Source organism: Brachyistius frenatus, unplaced genomic scaffold, assembly GCF_029030835.1.
Source record: "Brachyistius frenatus isolate BFR_SWC_R1_liver_20210118 unplaced genomic scaffold, ASM2903083v1 Contig_118, whole genome shotgun sequence".
Taxonomy (NCBI): Eukaryota; Metazoa; Chordata; class Actinopteri; family Embiotocidae; genus Brachyistius; species Brachyistius frenatus.
The window spans coordinates 1123720-1146676 of NW_027210717.1; the positions used below are offsets into that span (position 1 = coordinate 1123720).

Below are 22957 nucleotides of genomic sequence, written 5' to 3' on the forward strand. Positions count from 1 at the left end.
CCTTCTGCCGAACACCCTCTGTGTCGAGCCTTGCCTTCTCTTCTTTGTAGAGTTTCCTGTCATAGCTGAGTGGTTATTTTAATTGGATCCTGTCACTGCTGTAAAACTGCCTCTTCCTGAGGTCATGGCTATATTTTGATAAATGTAGAGTCGGAGTCACGCGCTTCTTTCAGAAAGCTGCAGGGTCAGATTGTGTGCAATCTTTTTGGAAGAAACACTATGATTATGTCAACTTGCATATTAACTTGAAGATGATTATCCTGACCGACAGGTACTCTCTTATAATTACATAAATTATAACACACCCATGTAAACTGTATTAAGGCTTAAAGTTATGCATAATGTTGTGAGGTTCTGTTGAAAGAACTTCATTGTGTTAACTCTGAGAAGACTTGGAGTTGAGGTTTGTTGTGAATTAAGGGCAGAGCTGCTTTGAGTGACAGGTCGCTGCTGCTACAGTTGGTTAGCTGCCTGCAAGTTTCAACCCTGGACTGTTAGCCAGAGGGTAATACCAGGTAACACCGGGTCCTTTACCAGGTAACACCGGGTCCTTTACAAGGTAACACCGGGTCCTTTACCAGGTAACACCGGGTCCTTTACAAGGTAACACCGGGTCCTTTACCAGGTAACACCGGGTCCTTTACCAGGTAACACCGGGTCCTTTACAAGGTAACACCGGGTCCTTTACCAGGTAACACCGGGTCCTTTACAAGGTAACACCGGGTCCTTTACCAGGTAACACCGGGTCCTTTACCAGGTAACACCGGGTCCTTTACCAGGTAACACCGGGTCCTTTACAAGGTAACACCGGGTCCTTTACCAGGTAACACCGGGTCCTTTACCAGGTAACACCGGGTCCTTTACAAGGTAACACCGGGTCCTTTACCAGGTAACACCGGGTCCTTTACCAGGTAACACCGGGTCCTTTACCAGGTAACACCGGGTCCTTTACCAGGTAACACCGGGTCCTGCACCAGGTAACACCGGGTCCTGCACCAGGTAACACCAGGTCCTGTACCAGGTAACACCGGGTCCTTTACAAGGTAACACCGGGTCCTGCACCAGGTAACACCGGGTCCTGCACCAGGTAACACCGGGTCCTGTACCAGGTAACACCAGGCTAGGAGGGAGTTACAGGGTTCAAAAAAGATGCAGGAGAAGATCTCCTCTGTTCTCATGATGAATTTGAACTTTGTACTCTGTGTTAGCTGAACTATAAACGCTGTTTCTGTTCATCTGCATCTTTGTTTGTGTTCCTACTTCATACAAACCAAGCAGTGGATATTAAATACAAGTTACGGAAGACTAAGGAAAATCCACACTTTTTTGCTTTAAAAAAAATAATCGTTTTTTTATTTGGATTCCAGCATAAGAACCTTATCTAGTCTGTGTAACATGATGGTGGTAGTATCATGGTCTGGACCAGGACATCTTGCCATCATTGATGCAACAATGAGTTACACCAGGCAATTCTAAAGGGAAATGTCAGTGACATCTGTCATTGAGCTGAATCTCGAGAGAAACTGGGTCAATGCAGCAAAACAACAACCAAAGCAAATGAGTTGTTCTCCCACATGATGGCTAAAGAAGAATAAAGTTCATGTTTTGGAATGACACAGTCAAAGTCCTGGTGTTATTCCAATAAAAATGTTGTGAAAGGTCCTGAAGGGAGCAGTCCATGTGAGGAAACCCATAAACATCCCGGAGTTGAAGCCGTTTGGTACAGATTATTGGATCAACAGTTACGAGAGATGTTTAGTTGCATTTATTGCTGCACAAAGTTTCAGGTCATATTGAAGAAATTCACATAGTTTCAACCACTAATGTGCATAAAACCTCATTTATTTTGTGCACAGGTATAACATAGTTTGGCTCAAAGCCTTCAATAAAATATGACGAAACGTGAGATTTGTCCTTTAAGTCTGAAGAGAAACTATTGAAAAACATGTCATCCAGGCGACTCGGTTAAAATATAAAATTCTGCAATGACCTGTCATTCCAGGTAATAAGAGAGCAGAGCAAACAGATCTGTGGAAGTCACTGTCAAACTTCTTTCTCCTTCAGCTAAAGGCCACGAGGGGAAGGGGAACGAATGAGAGAGGAGGCGTCTGATCATGCCAAATATGACAGCTTTCACTGCGTAGGACCATGAAAGCTTAGCAAGGACATGAAAATGAAACAGCACGGTGGCCATCTTTTTATTTATTTATTTTTTTGCTTCTCCAAAGAGCGTGAAACACAACTCTGCATTTCTTCTTGACTGAAAAAAACATCGTGCCACGGGCCGCATTAAACGTTTCCACCGCACACACTGCAATAAAAATGTGAAAAAGGAACTCCTGTATTAATGAATCCAGTAAATCAAACTTGGCTGAAGTGAAATTGACAGCTCGAATGAATTTATCTCTCCATCTCTGCTGCATCGTGTCTGATCACATCTTCACTTTAACCAGGGTTATTAATGTGTTAGTTAACAGAGTCTATTAATTTGGTGGATCTTTGAGTCTGCCGATGAATGGAGACCTCATGCCGACACATCCTTCATCATCCCAGGGCACGCTGCAGTGCGGGGGCCCAAACAGGATACAGGAGAGTCCCGCAATGACTCACTGCTTGGCTCAACTTGACATGGCAGCTATTTAATCATTCATTAGGGTAAAGCTGGAGCGGGAAGATGTGGTGGTGGTGGGGGCGGCATGTGGGTGGCAGAATGGAGGTGGTGGAACATATGCAATGAAAACGTGCACAAATTTGTTAAAAGCATACGAGAACCATGAATTGTTTTTGAAACAATGAACATCTGAAACACAAAAACACTAAACAACACGATTGTATTGTTTTTATGTGGTAAGATAATGCAACAAGCAAACATTTCACCCCTGAAATGTCTCTCACCACTAGTTTCTTTCTTATGTGCAGAACGTTTGTTATATTCCACTGGGGCTCCAAGTGAAGTCAGTGAGGTCAGAGAGGTCAGCGAGGTCAAAGGAAAACAACGAAAAAAAGGATTTCATCTATATTTAATCGAGCAAAAAACTAAAGCTGGGTTTTCTTAGGATTTCTGCAGGGTTTAGGAGCTGTGTAAGCAGTGGTGAGCAGCTATTTGACCAAAAACTAAACATGTTTGCATAATTTTGGACTTGACGATATGTATTCAAAAGTTGCAAAACATTAATAAAATAAAGCTTGAACTGAGTAGATTCAAACCTTCAATTGTCAGTTTTATCTCGCAGCTAGCTGTAGGGACGGGCATGTGAATCAAACATCTTTGCTTTTGTAGGTCTGATTTTTTTATAAATACTATTATTGGACTTTTTAATGACTGAACATTTTTTCATTGGATTTAAAAAATAAAATTCAAGAAAAGAATAGAGCCGGCCCTACAATGAGAATCCTCCGTGAAGCTGAGTCCACCTTAAGTGAGCCTTGTCAGGTAAGGCTAATACACTGTCGCTAACTTTGGGCTAACCCCCTTTTCTTTATTCAGCGGGTGGTAAGCAAGACGTGGGAACGTGGTTTGTAGTAGTTAACTGTACACACACTGCACTGCTACGCTCACACAGCTGAACTGCTAACTGCGTACTCTGCTCGGGTGTCCGGTCGTCGGCCTCACAGCCACACACACGCTCATAAACCTACACATTCAGCATAGTTGTTGTTTTTTTTTTTTTTTTTTCGGTTCCCTGGGCTTAGGTGTTGTGAAACAGCAGGACGCTGGGCCTAAGTGTTAAAAAGAAAACCCAGTGAAGTGGACAGTAACATTAATAACTCAAACTGTCCTTCATATCTATCAGAGTTTACAGAATGACTCCTTATATTAAAAAAGAGACTGCAGATGTTTTCCTGTACGGTATCAGCAAAATAACTGGTGCAGTCACTGTTGATTTGAAAACAAATAAACTATGATAGTTTAACTTATCTGGCTCAAACGATTGTTATGTTTAACCTGTTATATGATTGTATGGGAGACGCTGGTGCGTCTTAGCCCGTTAGCCTTCATAACAGCAAGGTCACCAAAACAACTACGTAACGTTATCCTGACAGTAACGATGGTCCCTCAGTATTTCCCATACCATTGCCTTGGAGAGCGGGTCGCCCCGGCAACGGGACCTCCCGCCCTGAAAGAAACAAACGACGTACATACTCATAGAACTGCAGTTACGTCCAATAACTACTATTTATTTACTCAACCTATCCTGCCCTCCCGAGGCTGTCTGCCTACATGAAATACTGTCCTTTAAATGCAAATGGGAAGTATATACCTAATGTAATAACTTATTTTTTGCATGCTTCACTAATAGGTAACTAAAACCTGATTCAAAGTCAGTCCTAATCATAAGCTATGAAGCGATCAAAGGGAAAAAGGGAAAAAACATTCTCCCCATAGAGACCAAGCTTCTTCTAACTGGGATGGCCCAAACAGCAGCAGTTGAGCTCGGTGTAATGTGGGGAACTTGCACTCAAATGTGCACAGACGAGTGATTAAACTTGACTAAGAGTGATGTCTTTAATCTCCTAAATGGAAATCCAGACTATGGCTTTATTCCAGCCTCCGAGCTCTGACTAGAGAGGCTGGAAACGGCTGCACCCTTTGGGTTGAACAAATCTTTGAAATTCACAAGGGCCAAGCTTAATAACACTTTTGCTGTCAATTATGCTGCCAGGCCACTCCAGGCTTGACAAATATTCCTCCCCATGAGCTGGGAAATTACCTGTTTGTAAAAGACCAGAGCAAAAAGCCAGAGTAATGTCATGAACACATTGCTAAGATTTAGCCTGAGCTAGCTGAACCTTTCATGAATGTTACAGCAGATGGAAGCTAATGCCGGGATCCCTCGCCTAATGCTTGCAGGTATAAGAGCAACAAACCAAGCCATTAACGAAGACATAGCGACCCACCTCCCTCCTTCTCTCACTTGTTAACAGCAGCTTCAAGTCTCGTCCTCTCCTCCCTCTGGTCTCTTCTCTCCATTCCCCCCCTGTGGAACCAAAGGGCTCTCCTCTCCTGCCCGAGTCTTCCTCCTCAACTTAAGCACATCTGCAATTCTTTACTCATCGCCTCATACGACTGTCATAATTCTCCACCGTTTTCACAAGCCACAGATCTCATATTGTTTGTTGAAAAGCATAGTTGTATTACACTGGCTGCTTCAGGTGGGTAGTTTAGATATCAGTGTGCAAAACAAAACCATTAATTTTTATTAAATTAATCCAAAATGCTCATTTAGTATGGAAGACTGAAAAAACTGTAAATAAATGACCTAACAAATAAATATGCAATTAAATGCACCAGAATTGAAAAGAAGCAATTCAAAACTAAGCATTATACAGCGATGAAATGTGACATGAATTGATATTTCAGTTTTAACTTGCTTTTATATTTATTTAGCTTTGAATTATTTCCTGTTTATTTACTTTCCCATTTAATTTCCAATTGTGTTATTCATTTACTCATTTCTAAATTTGCTTATTTATGTATTTATATCTGTATCCTGTTCCCTTTGCATACCCCCAAACCATTAATTTCCACAAACTTTAATATCTGTTATTCTTTTTACATTTGTTTTTGCTTTTCGGCATCATTATGCAAATGAGGGTATTTTCATCTCTTTTCGCCGACTACTCGATCCACATCAGCGTGAATAAATTGCACCGGCCTTGTCCCCACACCGGCTGATTACAAACCAAAAGTGTCTGGTTTGTAATCAGAGGGTCCAAGAGAAAAATAAATAGTCCTGACTGACACTATTACTTTCAGCTTGATTAGCTCAAGGCCTCAGTTCTCTTGTGATTGCCTGACTGGAGGTAATAATATCCGTAGTGAGTCTGGCCACCGGAGTGGGAGAAAGGTACTTATTTGCAGAAGAAATGTAAAAAAAAAAAAAAAAAAAAAAAAATTGGGGAAAATGAACACAAGGGAATTAATACAAAGGTAAATAAATACAGAAGCAAGTTAAAACAAAAAAAAAATCAATTAATGTCACATTTTATTAATCAATTAATGCTTTCATTTGTTTTTAAGTATGTGGTGCATTTAATTGCTGATTAATTTAATTATTGAGTCGTTTTTTTCTTTATGATATTATATTCTTTTGGCAGTGTTGGTTCTCCGTATATTGTCAAATTAATGTGCTGATTTTCATTCCTTGTATTTCTGTTTTGTTGGGTTTGATGACCATGAAATTCTCTGTTACATCTAACCTAGCTTTATCTCTGTCCCGTCCTTCTCACTTTCTTTCACCGTCATGTCCAAAATCTTTTTTCCTCTCCCCGTCTTTCTGACTCACTCCATATAATGCACCTCATCTCCGTTCATTTTCCGCTCAACCGTCTTCCATTTCAGAAGAGCTAACAAATCCAAACTTTTAATAATTTTAGTAAAGCAGATATAGTCTGATATCATGGACATTTTAGAGGTTAAAAACTTTGTGAAGCTCCACAGCAAAACTCTTTAACCTTTAGCATCCAATTGCTGCAGTCACACTTCTTATTCTCCGAGTTATAACCCAAATCAAATCTGAACATACAAACATTATACATACGTTTTGATTTACACCTACACTTTACATTTTGATATCTGCCTGGTATCTAATTAACTCATCCATGGTTACAGAGCTAGCAGCTGATCAGACATGAGCTTTAATGGGATAATCAAATTTAAATGATTTAAAATTTTAAAATGCTTTCATCCCCAAAGAATAAACAAAAATAGTGACAAAATGTTTTCTTTTCTTGTCTTATTGACATATGACATTCTCGTCCATGTTCCCGTAGGCATTTGTCATGTTTTAGAAAACGGCAGACATGTGGGCAAAAATATGAGAACATTTTTTGTTTCCTAGAATATTCTGAAAATATGTATTGTGTACCTCCTAACTTGTCTTTTCTTGACTTCCTTTTTATTTCTTTCCTCCTTCCCATTTCCATCTCCATTACCGTCACTTTGTTCTTTTCATCTCCTCCTCCAATCTTTCTATTCAACCACACTGAGATTTCCTCGTCCTTCTTTCTTTCACCTTCACATCCAAATGTCGATCCAAAACCTCTTTTCCTGCCTTTGTTTCTGTGCTTCAACTTCATTGACTCTTCACCCGTCCGCATCCCTCTTTCTTTCCTCCCTCTCTCCCTCCCTGATGTTTCTCCGTTCCTCTCATTTCTCCTGCTGCCTCCTCCTCTGTTCTCTAAGCTCTGTTTCTCCACACCCAATGTATCCCTCGTCCTCCATTCGATCTGAGTCTTTCTCCTCCTTCACTCTCCCCATTTTCTCCCTCCGTTCCTCTTTCCACTGCTCATCCATAGTGATCCGGAGGTTAATTAGCCCTCCAAGTGTCAGGCTCTTAGATCCCACTCTGCCTACCTGCTAGCTGCGCTGTGATTGCCTCGGTGGGGGGGACTAACAAGCCCGGGTGTCAGACTTTGGTGCCAGTGTAAAGTAACGAAATAAAAAAATTAAAAAAGAAGATGGGGAGAAAAGAGAAGGCCTGACAGAGTGTGAACAGAACGATCATTTGGAGAGAAATTTAGGGAACACTGATCAAAGCGGAGAGGGATAAAAGAATAATGACATAATGGGCAAGTAGAGAGAAAATATGAACCGGAAAACAGACTAAAGGCGTACAATATGTAAGGATTATAAAAAAGATGGAGAGAGCGCTATGCCAGGTGAGAAGATGAATGACAAGAAGCACAGTTCGGTGTGAAGAAATGGGAGCAAACCAAAAGAAAAAAGTCATCAGGAAAAAATGAAAAGATAGAATTTGGTAACAAGACAGAAAACAGGTTGGAAAATTATGGAGGGGCAGTGAAGGGGTGCAAGAGGGCAGGAAATAAATGCAAAGACAAACTGCTAATTATGGAGGTGAAAAGAATAAAGTAAAAAAAATAACTGAGGATGGACCGAGGGTAAGCTGGATAAAAAGAAGAGATGATGGATAGAGGAAAGATACAAATGTGATTGTTAAACATAATAGAAAGAGAGAGATTGACAATAATAAAAGGCCAGAGAATACTAAGAGATTATTAACAAAGACGGATGGAAAAGATGACAACAAAGACAAAGAAGAGATGCTAATAAAAAGGTGAGGTGGGATGAAGATGGGGTCGTAAGAGTGTGCAGCGGGGTGACAGTTAAAAAAAATAACAGAAAGGGAGGTGATTGACAGGTAGAGGGGAGGAAAAGAAGGCTGGTGATGGGAGAGGAGGATTGAAACAGGGAAATAAATGAGGGGAGCTGCACAGCTGATGGACAAGTGAGACGGAAACGAGAGACTGTGAATGGAAAGGGGTGAGAGGAGAGGAGGGGAAATGGAAACAGACCGAAAAGGACAAAAAGGAAAGATGGAGGATGAGTGTTTGGAAAGCAGGGCATCGAGCAAAAGGAAAAATGTGCTGATGTAATGTGTTTGACATGATGAAATCGAGTGTTGTTATTGTAATGTTAAATGCTACATGTGAGGCCTTGGGAACACTGAAAATATTCTGTCATCGAAGACTCATTTAGCAGCAACAATACCACTCAAGTGATTCTGATAGTTATTACAAGAAGTCTCCTCTTACAACTCCAGAGCAGCTTGTTCAGAGTGGGAACAAACAGTATTCAAACCATCATCAGGACTGAACCTCAAGTCCGAGGAATCCCCGAGTCCTCAGGAACCGTTCCCCACAATCAGTTCAGACGTAGCGGCAACCAGCAGTGACGTCACCCGCTGGTTTGTGAACGGCCGTGATGAAGCCTGGAGTTCAGACATCGGCCGGCGCCGTCTTGCTAGTTCAGAGCAGTTTGCAGCCAGAAGTGATCATATTTGGACGAGCTGGGGAGGAGCGAGCGGTGGATCTGACTGATGTGATTGGAAACTACGTCCCGCCCACCGATAGCCGTAACCTGACTGAACCACAGGCCTGTCAATCAAACAGACATGACCCCAAAACCAGCCAGAAAACTAATAAGAAGGAGCGACTTTCACTAACAATACCAAAATAACTCATGAAAAAAAAATGTGACTTCAAAATGAATGAGACCAGTTGAATGGGAGTCTATGGAGCCGAAGGCTTTTAGGAGCCAACCTCTAGTGGCCTTCGGTGGTATTGCAGCTTAAGGCATTTCCGCATCAGCCTCATTTTTTAGGCCCAGAAGCAACGTCCACTTTTACATACAGTCAATGGTTCCGATTTGCCCTCTTGTTTTTTTTTATGTTTTTGTCATTTTATTACAACTAAAAGCGCAACTTTTGTATTTAACTCAGTCTCAGTATCGTCATTCAGGTTATATGACACTAAAAATTATTTTCAGCTACAAAAAGCCTGAAAAGCTGGCAGTTGAATAATAAATAGGAGAGTAGTTGCTCTGGAGATGTCACTCTTTTTGCTTTGCCGTAAACTAACGGGTTTCAGGATGTTGCAAACCGGCAAATTGCAAGTTTCAAATCATCTTTTCTCAAATCTTTGGGCTGAACTGGGCTCCAGGTGTATAAAAGGAAGAGAGGTACTCACCACGCCGAAATCCAGATTCTGCTCGATCCACTCCTGGCCGTCCTTGAACTCCTCGCGCAGACCCATGATGTACAACGTGTCCAAGGCGTCCACGATGGTTGCACCTAGTTGAGAATTACCTGCATGGGACACATAGACACAAACGGCAGAATAAGACTCATTTGAAATGCTGTAGATTGCACACAGAGTATTGCTGTTATGAAAAGATAATCACCAAGTACATAGAGGTCCAATAGAGAAACAATGTTAAATCAAAGCAAAGACAAAAGTTCAGGTCTTTTTTTCCAAACTAATAAATCTGTTATCCTCCATCCAATATGAGGAGCTTTGACATGAGGCGATTAGATGGATACTGCAAACATACTTTAGCTTGTTTTAATATAATTCATGTATTTAAATGAATTATTGATTATATAGTCTTAACGTTAATCTAGGGTTGGAAATTTGCTGTTGCTTAAAACAAATAGATGTCGAACACTCAAACCACAGCGTGGGCATCATTTCATCGACAGAGAGGATTTGTCATTAAAAACCCTGCAGTTGATCCAAAACTCTGCAGCAAGACTACCAACACGATTTCGCAAAAGATATATTTCTCCTGTTTTAGCTTCTCTTCATCGGATCTTATAGAACCACATCATCCTGACAGAGATCGTATAGAACCACATCATCCTGATAGATATCTTATAGAACCACATCATCCTGACAGATCGTATAGAACCACATCATCCTGACAGAGATCGTATAGAACCACATCATCCTGATAGATATCTTATAGAACCACATCATCCTGACAGAGATCTTATAGAACCACATCATCCTGACAGATCTTATAGAACCACATCATCCTGACAGAGATCTTATTGAACCACATCATCCTGACAGATCTTATAGAACCACATCATCCTGACAGAGATCTTATTGAACCACATCATCCTGACAGATCGTATAGAACCACATCATCCTGACAGATCTTATAGAACCACATCATCCTGACAGATCGTATAGAACCACATCATCCTGACAGATCTTATAGAACCACATCATCCTGACAGATCTTATAGAACAACATCATCCTGACAGAGATCTTATAGAACCACATCATCCTGACAGATATCTTATTGAACCATATCATCCTGACAGATCTTATAGAACCACATCATCCTGACAGAGATCGTATAGAACCACATCATCCTGACAGATCTTATAGAACCACATCATCCTGACAGAGATCTTATAGAACCACATCATCCTGACAGATCTTATAGAACCACATCATCCTGACAGAGATCTTATAGAACCACATCATCCTGACAGATCTTATAGAACCACATCATCCTGACAGAGATCTTATAGAACCACATCATCCTGACAGATCGTATAGAACCACATCATCCTGACAGAGATCGTATAGAACCACATCATCCTGACAGATCTTATAGAACCACATCATCCTGACAGATATCTTATAGAACCACATCATCCTGACAGATCTTATAGAACCACATCATCCTGACAGAGATCTTATAGAACCACATCATCCTGACAGATCTTATAGAACCACATCATCCTGACAGAGATCTTATAGAACCACATCATCCTGACAGATCTTATAGAACCACATCATCCTGACAGAGATCTTATAGAACCACATCATCCTGACAGATCTTATAGAACCACATCATCCTGACAGAGATCTTATAGAACCACATCATCCTGACAGAGATCTTATAGAACCACATCATCCTGACAGATCTTATAGAACCACATCATCCTGACAGAGATCTTATAGAACCACATCATCCTGACAGAGATCTTCTCTCTCAACCTGCTTGTGGTTCCCAGAGTTTCCAGAAGTAGAATGATTGGCAGAGCCTTCAGTTTTCAGGCTCCCAGTTTGTGTTCGAGGAGCAGAAACCCTCTCTGGCTTTAAGGTTAGACTCAAAACGTTCCTTTTTGATAAAGCTGATAGTTAGGGCTGCTCAGGTGGCCTTGAATCATCCTGCAGTTATCTGTTATAGGCCGGGGCTGCTGGGGCACCTCGTTATACAAAGAGCTTCTTTCCTCTCACTCTTTAACTCTGTGTAGACTCATATCTCACCATTACATCTCATTAACTTCATGCTTTTTCTCTCCCATCGTTTCTACTTATTATCTGTTGTCTCCATTCAGTTCCCTCGCTCGCAGAGTTTCTGTTCTTTCTTTTCCAGATGTCCCGTCATAGAGCTGCATGTCTCGGCCCTGCGCTTGTCGTCTCCACCAACAGTTCTTCTCTGGTATCTCTATGCTGTCCTTTTCTCTTTCTGCTCTCCTCTCACCCCAACCGGTCGAGGAAGATGGCTGCCCACCTCTGAGCCTGGTTCTGTTGGAGGTTTTTCTCCCTTAAAGAGGAGTTTTTCACTCCTAGCTCACATGGTAATTGTTGAATTGTTGGGTTTCTCTGTATAATGTTGTAAAGTTCTGTTGTCATGACTTTCCTGTGTTAGGAGCCATGAAATAACCTGTGTTGTGATTATATATATATATATATATATATATATAAATAAAATTGAATTTAATCAAAATGCTTATATAACATCAATATACATATAACGATCAATATTTCCTTTTTTTCACTTTTATGTGAACAAACTTTCCGAGATGTAAAACATAAAATTAAGGTGTTAGAACAGGTTCAAAGAAATCGTCTCATTAATATGTAGAACAATGCAGCAAGATGTTCCAAGACCTCCTCAGATCATTTGCATTTTCCTCTTCCACTACAACCTGGTTTGGTTCAGATCAATGCACATACATTAACACATATATCACAGATAAAAGTCAGTGGCACTGCCCTTTAAATCCTTCCTCATTTCTTATCAGCTACAGCGTGCGCTGCGTGAATTCCTGAGCCTGCCCAGCATCCCCCTCTTATCTACGACTCCATTCAAAAGCAGAGCGTCTGGCTTCATACAGGAGCTGCGGTCGTGTTATTATCATTATAGACAGGAACCTCTAAATCACTCTAAAAATACACTGCAGTCAGGCAGGCAGAGCTGATAGCAAGATGCCCTGGCCGCCTGCCGGATCTTGACAGATTGGCCTGACTGTGCGCCACACAACCCCCATCTCCCTCCCTTCTGTCACTTCCATCTCCTACAGTGATGCTTTAGGCGCTCACAGCAATGTGACACCACTGAGGCAGACAAAGTCAGAGTCAGAGGAAATTATTCTGATGTCAGGCTTCTGTGTAAAAGCTCCTTAATGCAATGTCTGTCCACAACAAATGATACACCACCGTGATAATCACTGCTAGAAAAATAATCAAATCTGACATTAACATTACATAATGTGGTCGTGTTTTCTCCGGAAATATCAGGAGACTTAGAACTAATTATTTTACAATCCTTCCTCATCACTTCTATTAAATCTATGAGCCAGCAGGCAGTTCAGTGTAAAACAGAAACAATGAGTAATCTCTATGAACAGATTATCTGCATTTCAGTGCACAATTTGTTGACTATTTGACATTCGTGCCCCGTCCCTGCTAGGCAGCAGGTAAACATTTTGGTACTGGAAGATTTCTGGTTTCCATTTGTGCAAGTAAACAGTTAAACAGTCCATGTGGAGATGAAAAGAGGCAGAACACGGCTGAACTTCTATTCTGGGACCCGTCGGATATCATCCAATGATGACTTATCTTTTTATTAGCTTTATTGTTTTGGTTTCCCACTGTTGACTGGGTGTAAACTTAAGACACAATCTGGTCCATTGTCACATCTGAGGTTGCGAATCTGACCGTTATCAACAACTGGTTCGAGGAAAAGGACGTCTGACCTGGATATCCGCTGCCTATACCCGTCCTCTTGGCAGACAGCCTTTTCTTTTGTGTCGTCGAACAAACAAATTGAGTGACATAAAAATGAATGAGCGACTCTCACTGAGCAGAAATGAAACGGGCGCGCAGGAACTCAGTAAATAAACACCAGCAACTGGACGCAACTGCAGTTCAATACGTACGTCTGTATTTTGTTTCTTCAAGACAATGGTGGGGGAAACACTGACGTTAATTAAAGTAATAGATGAAATTATGTGTCACATTCTTCCCCTACGCGAGTAACCAAGCAACACTTTTTTTAAAGGACCCAGAGGAGGTAAAGCCAGCTTCAGTCTGGCTTTACCTCCTCTGGGTCCTTTAAAAAAAGTGTTGCCTCAAAAATTATAAACGTTCTTAAACAATTTCTACATTTTATTGCAGCCGTCCTCAATTATGTTTCCCATCTGTAACAACTTACTCACTGCTACCAGCTCAGCACCGAATGTATCACCCTCCCCGACTCAAAGTTTCAGTTCAGACTTGAAAGCAGGAGAGATGTTTTTTACAGTACGTTTCTTTGGCTCCTGTGGGGTATGTTTTTCTAACCTTGAGAAATTCAGCTCACTTTCATGTTTGAAAATAACCTTGTGATCACAAGTGAAAAGTCTCTGCTCTCCATCTCCTTTCTGCTCCATCACAGCCTCCATCTCTTCATCTGCCCCTCCCTCTTCTACCTAACCATCTGCTGGGTCTCATTCATCACTGTCTCGCTGTGCTTTTCCTAATCTTTCCTTGATCGCGCCATTCAAACCCTGATCCGCTGATACTCCTTCTGTACATGTATTCCTCAAGCCGCCAATTTTTCTTCATTGTCCAAATCTCTCTTTTTTTCATGTTAAATGTGCTGCGACTAGGGATGGGGTGATTTTATCGATACCGATGCCAAAACCCACTATCGATACTGATACATATCAATACCTTTATTGATAGTTCTCTCCATAATTTGGCACAAAAAATACATAACATGAAAAGATGTGACAAGATTGATTACTTTTTTAGCTGAAATAAGTTAAACTGCTTCTTGCGTTTCCTGTACATACAGTAAGGGGAGAACAGGGATGGGTATTATGAAGAATTTAATGATATTGCTTGTACTTGTACTGCTTAATGAGCCGGTTCTCTAATGGCACTCAAATTGGTTCTTTTGGGAGAAAAAAAAACACACATCATGTAGGAATTAACATTTTAGAATAACAGCATAGTTTAAACAGTGTATTTTTCCATGCAGTAGTTTACCTGATCCGCCCACATCACCGATGATCCGCCCCCCATCTCTAATGATCCGCCCACATATCTAATGATCCGCCCACATCTCTAATGATCTGCCCACATCACGGATGATCCACCCACATCACTAATGATCCGCCCACATCACTAATGATCCGCCCACATCTCTAATGATCTGCCCACATCACGGATGATCCACCCACATCACTAATGATCCGCCCACATCACTAATGATCCGCCCACATCACTAATGATCCGCCCACATCTCTAATGATCTGCCCACATCACGGATGATCCACCCACATCACTAATGATCCGCCCACATCACTAATGATCCGCCCACATCTCTAATGATCTGCCCACATCACGGATGATCCACCCACATCACTAATGATCCGCCCACATCACTAATGATCCGCCCACATCTCTAATGATCTGCCCACATCACGGATGATCCACCCACATCACTAATGATCCGCCCACATCACTAATGATCCGCCCACATCACTAATGATCCGCCCACATCTCTAATGATCTGCCCACATCACGGATGATCCACCCACATCACTAATGATCCGCCCACATCACTAATGATCCGCCCACATCTCTAATGATCTGCCCACATCACGGATGATCCACCCACATCACTAATGATCCGCCCACATCACTAATGATCCGCCCACATCACTAATGATCCGCCCACATCTCTAATGATCTGCCCACATCACGGATGATCCACCCACATCACTAATGATCCGCCCACATCACTAATGATCCGCCCACATCTCTAATGATCTGCCCACATCACGGATGATCCACCCACATCACTAATGATCCGCCCACATCTCTAATGATCTGCCCACATCACGGATGATCCACCCACATCACTAATGATCCGCCCACATCACTAATGATCTGCCCACATCACGGATGATCCACCCACATCACTAATGATCCGCCCACATCACTAATGATCTGCCCACATCACCGATGATCCGCCCACATACAGTATATAATGATCCGCCCACATCTCTAATGATCCGCCAACATCACCAATGATCCGCTCACATATCTAATGATCCGCCCACATCACCAATGATCCGCCCACATCTTTAATGACCTGCCCACATCACCAACGATCCGCCCATGGATCATCTTTGTGACGAACCTTGACTGGATGTCTTTACAGATTGCTCATGTTTCAGCCCTTACATGCAGAAGACATGTAGCACCTGTGGTTACCAACATTGTCAGCATGGACTGTAGTGAAGAGTAACCACGTTGTTGAATGTTTCTTCTCCCCACCGCTGTCACTCAGAGCACTCTGTGTGTGATGCTGCAGCGGGTGACAGACATCTTCCAGTCTTCGCACAGTCAGAGGCTCAGACACACAGCTCTCTCTTCTGGATCGGGAAAAATAGTTATAATAACAATATTTATTTTCTATAATTGCTCCAGTATTGATAGCAGAATTGTTAATGTCGGAGCTCATTGATACAGTTCTCCGGTGCGGCTTTGGTGCCGGTACCGAACAGCACTGAATTTGGATACCCACCCCTGCCAAGACCCTTTCACCTGCCGTCAGTCTAAATATCTGTTTGCACAGTTTCTCTGTCTGTTGCTGTCAATTTCCACAATCTGAAAGCTCTCTGCAGCCTTTCATACAACGCCAACTCCATCACATGAACCTCAATTGGCACTTGCAAAAGGTGGGTTTGGGGTTGCCAGGCGCTGCTTATCTGGGACAAATTGGCCAGGACGAGGCTTATTTATTTGGGGAGTTATCTCCACAGCCTCGTACACACACAGACCCCTCAGCTGAAAGCTCGAACACACTCTCATTTAACTCTTCCTCTCTTAACATGGACACATGAACGCTCCTTTTCCTTTGATTAAATCCACACCACACACCCTCTCACTACTTCAACTCAACTCTCTCTCCACTCTTCAGCCTCCTTTCTCCATCTATCACAATTCCACACAGCTCTCTCTCCCTCTCCGCCTCCATTATCTCTCGCGCTCTGTCTCGGCCCCTGCGCCAGTTTCATTAGACGACAGTTTTTCAGAGCTCTTCGCTATGAATTCACACGAGGCAGGGAAACGTGATGCCATTATTCTGTCTCCATTCTACCCGACTTGTAAAGTGTCGGCTCGGGGAGAGAAGGAGATGATGGAGAGCTCAGGTGTGTGTGTGTGTGTGTGTGTGTGTGTGTGTGTGTGTGTGTGTGTGTGTGTGTGTGTGTGTGTGTGTGTGTGTGTGTGTGTGTGTGTGTGTGTGTGTGTGTGTGTGTGTGTGTGTGTGTGTGTGTGTGTGTGTGTGTGTGTGTGTGTGTGTGTGGTGCACGTGTGTTTAGTCTGTGTTTGAAGCATACATTCATTTGGGTTTGAACAAAAGTAGATTGGATGAGATGGTGTATGGATTGATTTGAGGAGTGTTTGTTGTTTCCCCATGCGAGAGCTCTGCCTCTGTTTTAGTGTGTTTGACGTGTTGTCTTCCATCTGATGTCCTCTACACAACCCTCTGCACTTGCATCAGTCTGCCCACATGGCTCTTTATTATCTTACCGGTACGGTTGCACAGCTGAGCGAGGACTCTATAGAAAAGGAGCTTTCTGCAGAGTGTCTGGTTTAGTTGAGAATACTTAATACTGCTCAGGTCCTACTTCAAGAAAGTAGTTGTAATGAAATGAGTTCACCATGAGTTCAGTGCATTCAGAATAACTGGGACATTGTTTCTTGCAAAATATGCTGCTGTTGATTTTTTGCAAAGAATTTTCACGGCTGTGACAAACAGCCATTAAAACATCATGTACATTCATTGTTTTGGGAAAAAAAATCCTGGCTATTTCATAAATAGGACGGCACAGTGGTGCAGTGGTTAGCATTGTCGCCTCACAGCAAAAAGGTTCCGGGTTCGAATCCGGTCCTGGGCCTTTCTGTGCGGAGTTTGCATGTTCTCCCTGTGCTTGCGTGGGTTCTCTCCGGGTTCTCCGGTTTCCTCCCATCATCCAAAAACATGCACCTCAGGTCAGGTTACCTGGCGCCGCGCTAGTGGCAGCCTGCTGCAGCAGCTTCCCCTGAGAGCCCCCCTGCTGTAGTGAAGACATTTCCCCTCGGGGATTAATAAAGTGTATAAAATCAAAAATCAAAATCAAATAAACTTGGCAAAAATCCAGAATGACCTGCATGGTGGAATTCCATTACCCAAGTCCTGCCTGGATATGTCCTCACTGCTGCAGTCTTTGCTGTGATGATAGTCTGCAAACCCTGTTCACAATCATGTTTGTTCAGTCACTATAAAGTACGGACCAATCTGGGCACACATCATCTGTCACTTCGACTCCTCTCTTCTCATGTTACTGTGTGTTTACGTGTTTATTTACCTGTACAAATACATGATGTAGATGTTCATTTGCATAAAAGGCGATGAAGTGACATCCGATCACAAGCGGCCACTCGAGATGGAGATGTGCACGCACAAACTTAAAGATGGCCACTTGTGATCGGACCATCCAGGACAGCCTCTAAGAAGAACTCTGTGGATATAAACCAAACTAGGATGTAGGTTGAACATCCACTGCACCGGCTCAGCTGTCAGGCTTCTCCGCCAACTCAGCTTGTACAGATGATTGTAAACAATGAAGTGTGCAGATGTGACACTGACACATTTTCTACAGGACCACACAGTTTTAGGCATCTTTTAAAAAACAAAATCAGCTGACAAAACCAGCAATTAAATACATCAGTCTGTATAAAATACCTTTACTTTCTGAATCAAACAGATTCATTTTCAATAATCATGGGGACTACTTTTATCTAAAAAGTGAGCATTACTATGTTGTGGACCTTTTGTTCCAACATGTTTGTCCTTGTCAGGTTAAAAATTATAAGCATAGTCTTTGGTTGCTACACAATTTCACATACAAATGTTCCTCCTCTGCTGCTCCTGGTCCACCGTGGCACTTCAGCCTGTTTTGTAATAAGCCTTGCGGTGATGAACAAAGCCAAGTCAACTCCCCAGGCCAATTCAGGCCAGTCAGGCTGGCAATGGACAACCGGTTACCAACTTATTTGGCACCACAATAAAACATCTGCTGTGTTCTGTTTTCTGCCTCAGAGGGTTTCTAGTCAGATTGGGACCCCCTGCTCAACATGAGCTCCCTGGCTGAACCCCAGCCTCAACGCCTGTTTCAAGGCATGCCACGAAAGAGCTTCAGTCAGCACGGGTTTTGCTTTAAAGTCGTTTGATGGCACAAATGAGAATAAACTAAACTGTAATCTGTGATGTAATGGAGATCTGAGGCATCAAAATCTCAAATGAGTTCTGAATTTCAGATCCAAATTTGGGAAGCCAACCTTATATACACAATGCCCAACAAAATGCCAGCAATACCGACCAATATGGGATTATAGTGCATTGTACAGCACAAACCTATACACTAATGGTAAATCCCCACAAAACTCCTGGGTGGCATCTATGGTTATATCGTTACCCACTGTAGAGCCGACCCTAAAAGCCTAGTTGTAATGAAACTGGTGGCTATATTATGTTCTGAGAGTTGGTCTCATTTATTTTGGACAGAACAGCTGCTCAAATACATAGTTCTTAACATTATGAGTGTGGTTTTTTTTTTAATGACCAAGAAAACCACACAAAATAAGGGATTTTTAAAACGAGGAACAAAATCCGACAAATCTGATTCTCCAAATTTGATTCACAGAATATTGTATGTATATTCTGATTTCATGTTGGAGTTAAGGCAAACAGACCAGCTCACCAAAGTTAAGAAAAAGAACAGGAAATGTCTTCTTTCAGCGGTACCACTGAACAAGGCATACAAAGGTTCAAAATCACAGAGTACAATTGTATTTTTTTCTTTTGATCCAAAAAGAACTTTAAAAAAAGTTAATAAAAGTAATATATATAAAGTTTTAACCGCCAAACTACAATCAACTGAAAGAAAGAAAAATCCCACAGAGTATTTTTCATCTTTCACTCCATCTTTTTACCTTTAACTTTATCTTGATGAAAAAGAAACCCAAACGCCATTTAAGTCATCCATCTGCTCGACTGTCACAGAGAATATATGAGCTTTGAGCTGGTAAGTAGGGCAGTAATTGCCTTGTTTTTTTTTCTTTTGTACATCGTTACTGCAATTTAGTCTTTGAAAGGTCCAATTTGTGCTTGCTTACATGGAAAAGATTTAAATATCTAGCATTGTGTGAAATGTAGGTCATTGTGGCGGACAGATGAATAAAAATACAAAGTCCACCTTCAGTTAAGTCATTTGGGCAGGATGTAAGGCTTGGTGATGGAGTGGAGGGGGACAGTGAGCTTTCATTTACGAGTTTAGCCAGAGAAAGATTGGCAACACTTTTCAAATTCCAACAGTATATATCCTCTGATTGACAAATTCAGAACCCATATTATATCAAAACATCACAGCCACACAATACACCAGGACCTCAATATATTAAAAACCAAAAGCAACAGGTGGGACCAACCACATGAGAAGGGAGACTCTCCACTACCTGCTCTTTCTGAGGCAGATCCCCTGAGACTCTAGCAGGTTAGTTATATCAATATTAATAGGAACCCTAACAGCCTCACAGTTCTGCAGAGCTGTATTGTGGGTAATGGTTCCAAAGTGTCTTATCCAATTATTCAGTGTCACTGCTTTGTAGACCAGTCTTGATACTTATTGAGTCACAAAGACGGTAGACAAGAGAAACAGTACGGCCTGTGGGTACGAGCATACGGGTTTTTTTCTGCTCTGTTTGAAAGGCTTATGCACATTCCTGCTGGACTCAGCAGTGGGCAAATCCTCCTGTTTCCTGCTGTCCAATTTGGCACCAGCAGCCCTGCTGAAAGTTTAATCTGAAGGGAAGGAGGAGAGTCTGGGAGGGCTGTGTCCAAGACTTCTGAGGGAAATTTGAAGTCGTGTTGGGAGCAGAATTCAATTTACTCCTCAGTCTCTTTTTGCACAGAAAATGTGACAAGCAAAGTCTGCAAAGTTAGGAATCATGTAATAGGCTAACTCATTAAAAGGGAGACATAGTTAATGCAAACAGGAAGAGATCAGGACTAAACTGGGCTTAGAAGGTTCTAATAACATGTATAATACCAAACAAAGAGCATAATACGATAAGACGTATTTGTGGGTTTCCGGCCGGTATGATCCTAAAATGTCACAAAACTTGAACTCTGATAAACAACAGTTGATGAATCCTGGCGCGTGAGTTTTGACCAATGTCTGGAATGAACTGCTCTACTTCACCATACTATAACACCAGAACTACATGTTTGGCAATAATACGGGCATATAATGTTCCTTTATTTCCATGTCTTCTACTTGGACCATCTTCTTGTGAGAATGTGAACTTTTTTACATTTACATTTAGCATGGTGCACCTGCGACCTGTTTTCGTTTTCTACGGATTTTTTCATCATAACATGATTCTGAATTATGATAATATTATATAAAGTAATTTGGTGCAAATGACCTCAAAAACGGCGCTGTGGAGCTTTGTAAACCGTAAGATTTGTGCAGCTAAAAGGTCCATAATATTATTTTACAGCAATGTACAGAATACATGGGCCTCCATCTAATCTACGCAGAACGATGGTAAAGCTCCTGCTGATGCTCGTGCTGTTAGTGTGTCCTGCATCACTGACTACAAGCTGTCAGTCAAGATAAGATTTCGAGGCAGTGACATTCTGACAAGTTAACCTCAAACCATGCAGTGCGACAGTTAAAAGCCTGGCCACCATAGCAACAGTAACTAAGACGGGTTGGTCTTCATGAAGTGTCGACTGTATTTCCATCCCCCAAACCCTGACCTTTGCTTCCCTCTCTTCCCGTCCCTCTCCATCTCTGTTAAGGGGAGGCCTTGGCCCCTGGAGGAATCATTATAAGGTGATCATCCGTCAAAGCTCTCCCCCTGCTCCACCCGTCCTCTTTGCCTCAGTCCCCAAAGGTTGTCAGCAAAGGCATCAATTTAACCTCGACAGATGAGATGGTAGAATCCAGAAGATAGCAGGTGAAAACCTGCCGTTTCATTTTGTGAGAAATAAAAAAACTAAATGAGCTCGTAGTATTTAAAAAAAATAAAATAAACTACTGGAGCCACAATTCCTCTGATAACACAAATAGAATATTTCCCCTTGTGCTGTATCATAGTATCCCGAAGGTGTGATCTTTAGCACCATCCGAACCATTCACTCCTTTTTCTATTAAACTGACACAGAGAAGCTGTGTTACTGTGATGTATTGTGGTGCCCAGCATGCACCACCATAGGTCAGCCATGATACAGGCAGCTGGACAAACAGGCTGGAGGTCGAGGTGAGAAAAACATCAACCACCCGGCTGATGACACACGTAAGCCAGCCGACACGGACAAAACTGTGCGGGTTATTTGCTCTGAATATTGTGGCGAACGGAGTGAACGCACCAACATGCTGCTGCCCAGAGAGCCACATAAACCTCCACGTGTCCTTTAAGTGCAGCATCACAGCAAATATTCAGCAAAACCTTTTGTTAGTGTGAAATCCGTTTCCGTGGCGATACACGGGGTGTGGCTAACAACTGGAAAACAATCAGTTGCTTCAGTAGAAGCGAATGTAAGGTATGCAATGTTAAGTACTCCAGGAAGTAGGCCGACCCTTAGCAACCACCTAGCGACAGAGACGAGCGCTGGTCTGTTATAGAAACATAGAAACATTAAACTGCTTTGTTAGCTTAATCTGGTTGTAACTAAGATATCCGCTGAAAAAAGATATCGATGGAGTTATGTAATTTCAAGATTTTAGCGCCGTGTCTTGTAAAACCAAACCGGTCCAGCTCGCTGCCGCTAGGCTTTTAAGTGTGACTATCTGTGGTGTTACGGTACGGGTACCAAAAAGGACCGAAAGACCCGATTTCACCAAATGGGTCACAATTAATAGACCTAGAACAAGTAAAAACACATTATATTACATATTACATGAAATGCAATTCCAATTATATATTCCCATTGAGGAGGCGGAGTGATATTTGTAGTGATGAGCATGGTGTGATGCTTTATGGGGATTTCAGCATGTTCAAATGTTCAGTTGACCAATCAGATCGCGGGGTCGGGACTACTTGTACAATATGTAGTAAACCAGGGGTTCCCCGTCGGTCAACAGCAACGCCGATGCTGGTAGATTGAACTTCATTAAAAAAAAACTAAGCCATTCCATTTTTTTTTTCTAATTTTCGTCTGGCCTCAATATGTTACTGGATTGACATAAAAAGCAGCTTCTGTAGCTTTCAAGACTTTGCTCACATTCATGTGTTTTCCATTCGGCGAAAACACGGAGATGTCTCCAAACATCGCAACGCCGTTTCATCGTCCACATTCCC

The 22957-nt window shown here is 42.1% G+C and overlaps 1 protein-coding gene across 1 annotated transcript in view; it reads right to left on the minus strand.

The window, feature by feature from the left end:
- The window catches only part of man1a2 (mannosidase, alpha, class 1A, member 2), a 148293-nt gene that overhangs the window by 62110 nt on the left and 63226 nt on the right, over window positions 1-22957 (minus strand). The window contains exon 5 of the mRNA XM_069713409.1: window positions 9490-9608. Within this exon, the coding sequence (XP_069569510.1) occupies window positions 9490-9608 (119 nt within the window). The remainder of the gene's footprint in view (window positions 1-9489; window positions 9609-22957) is intronic.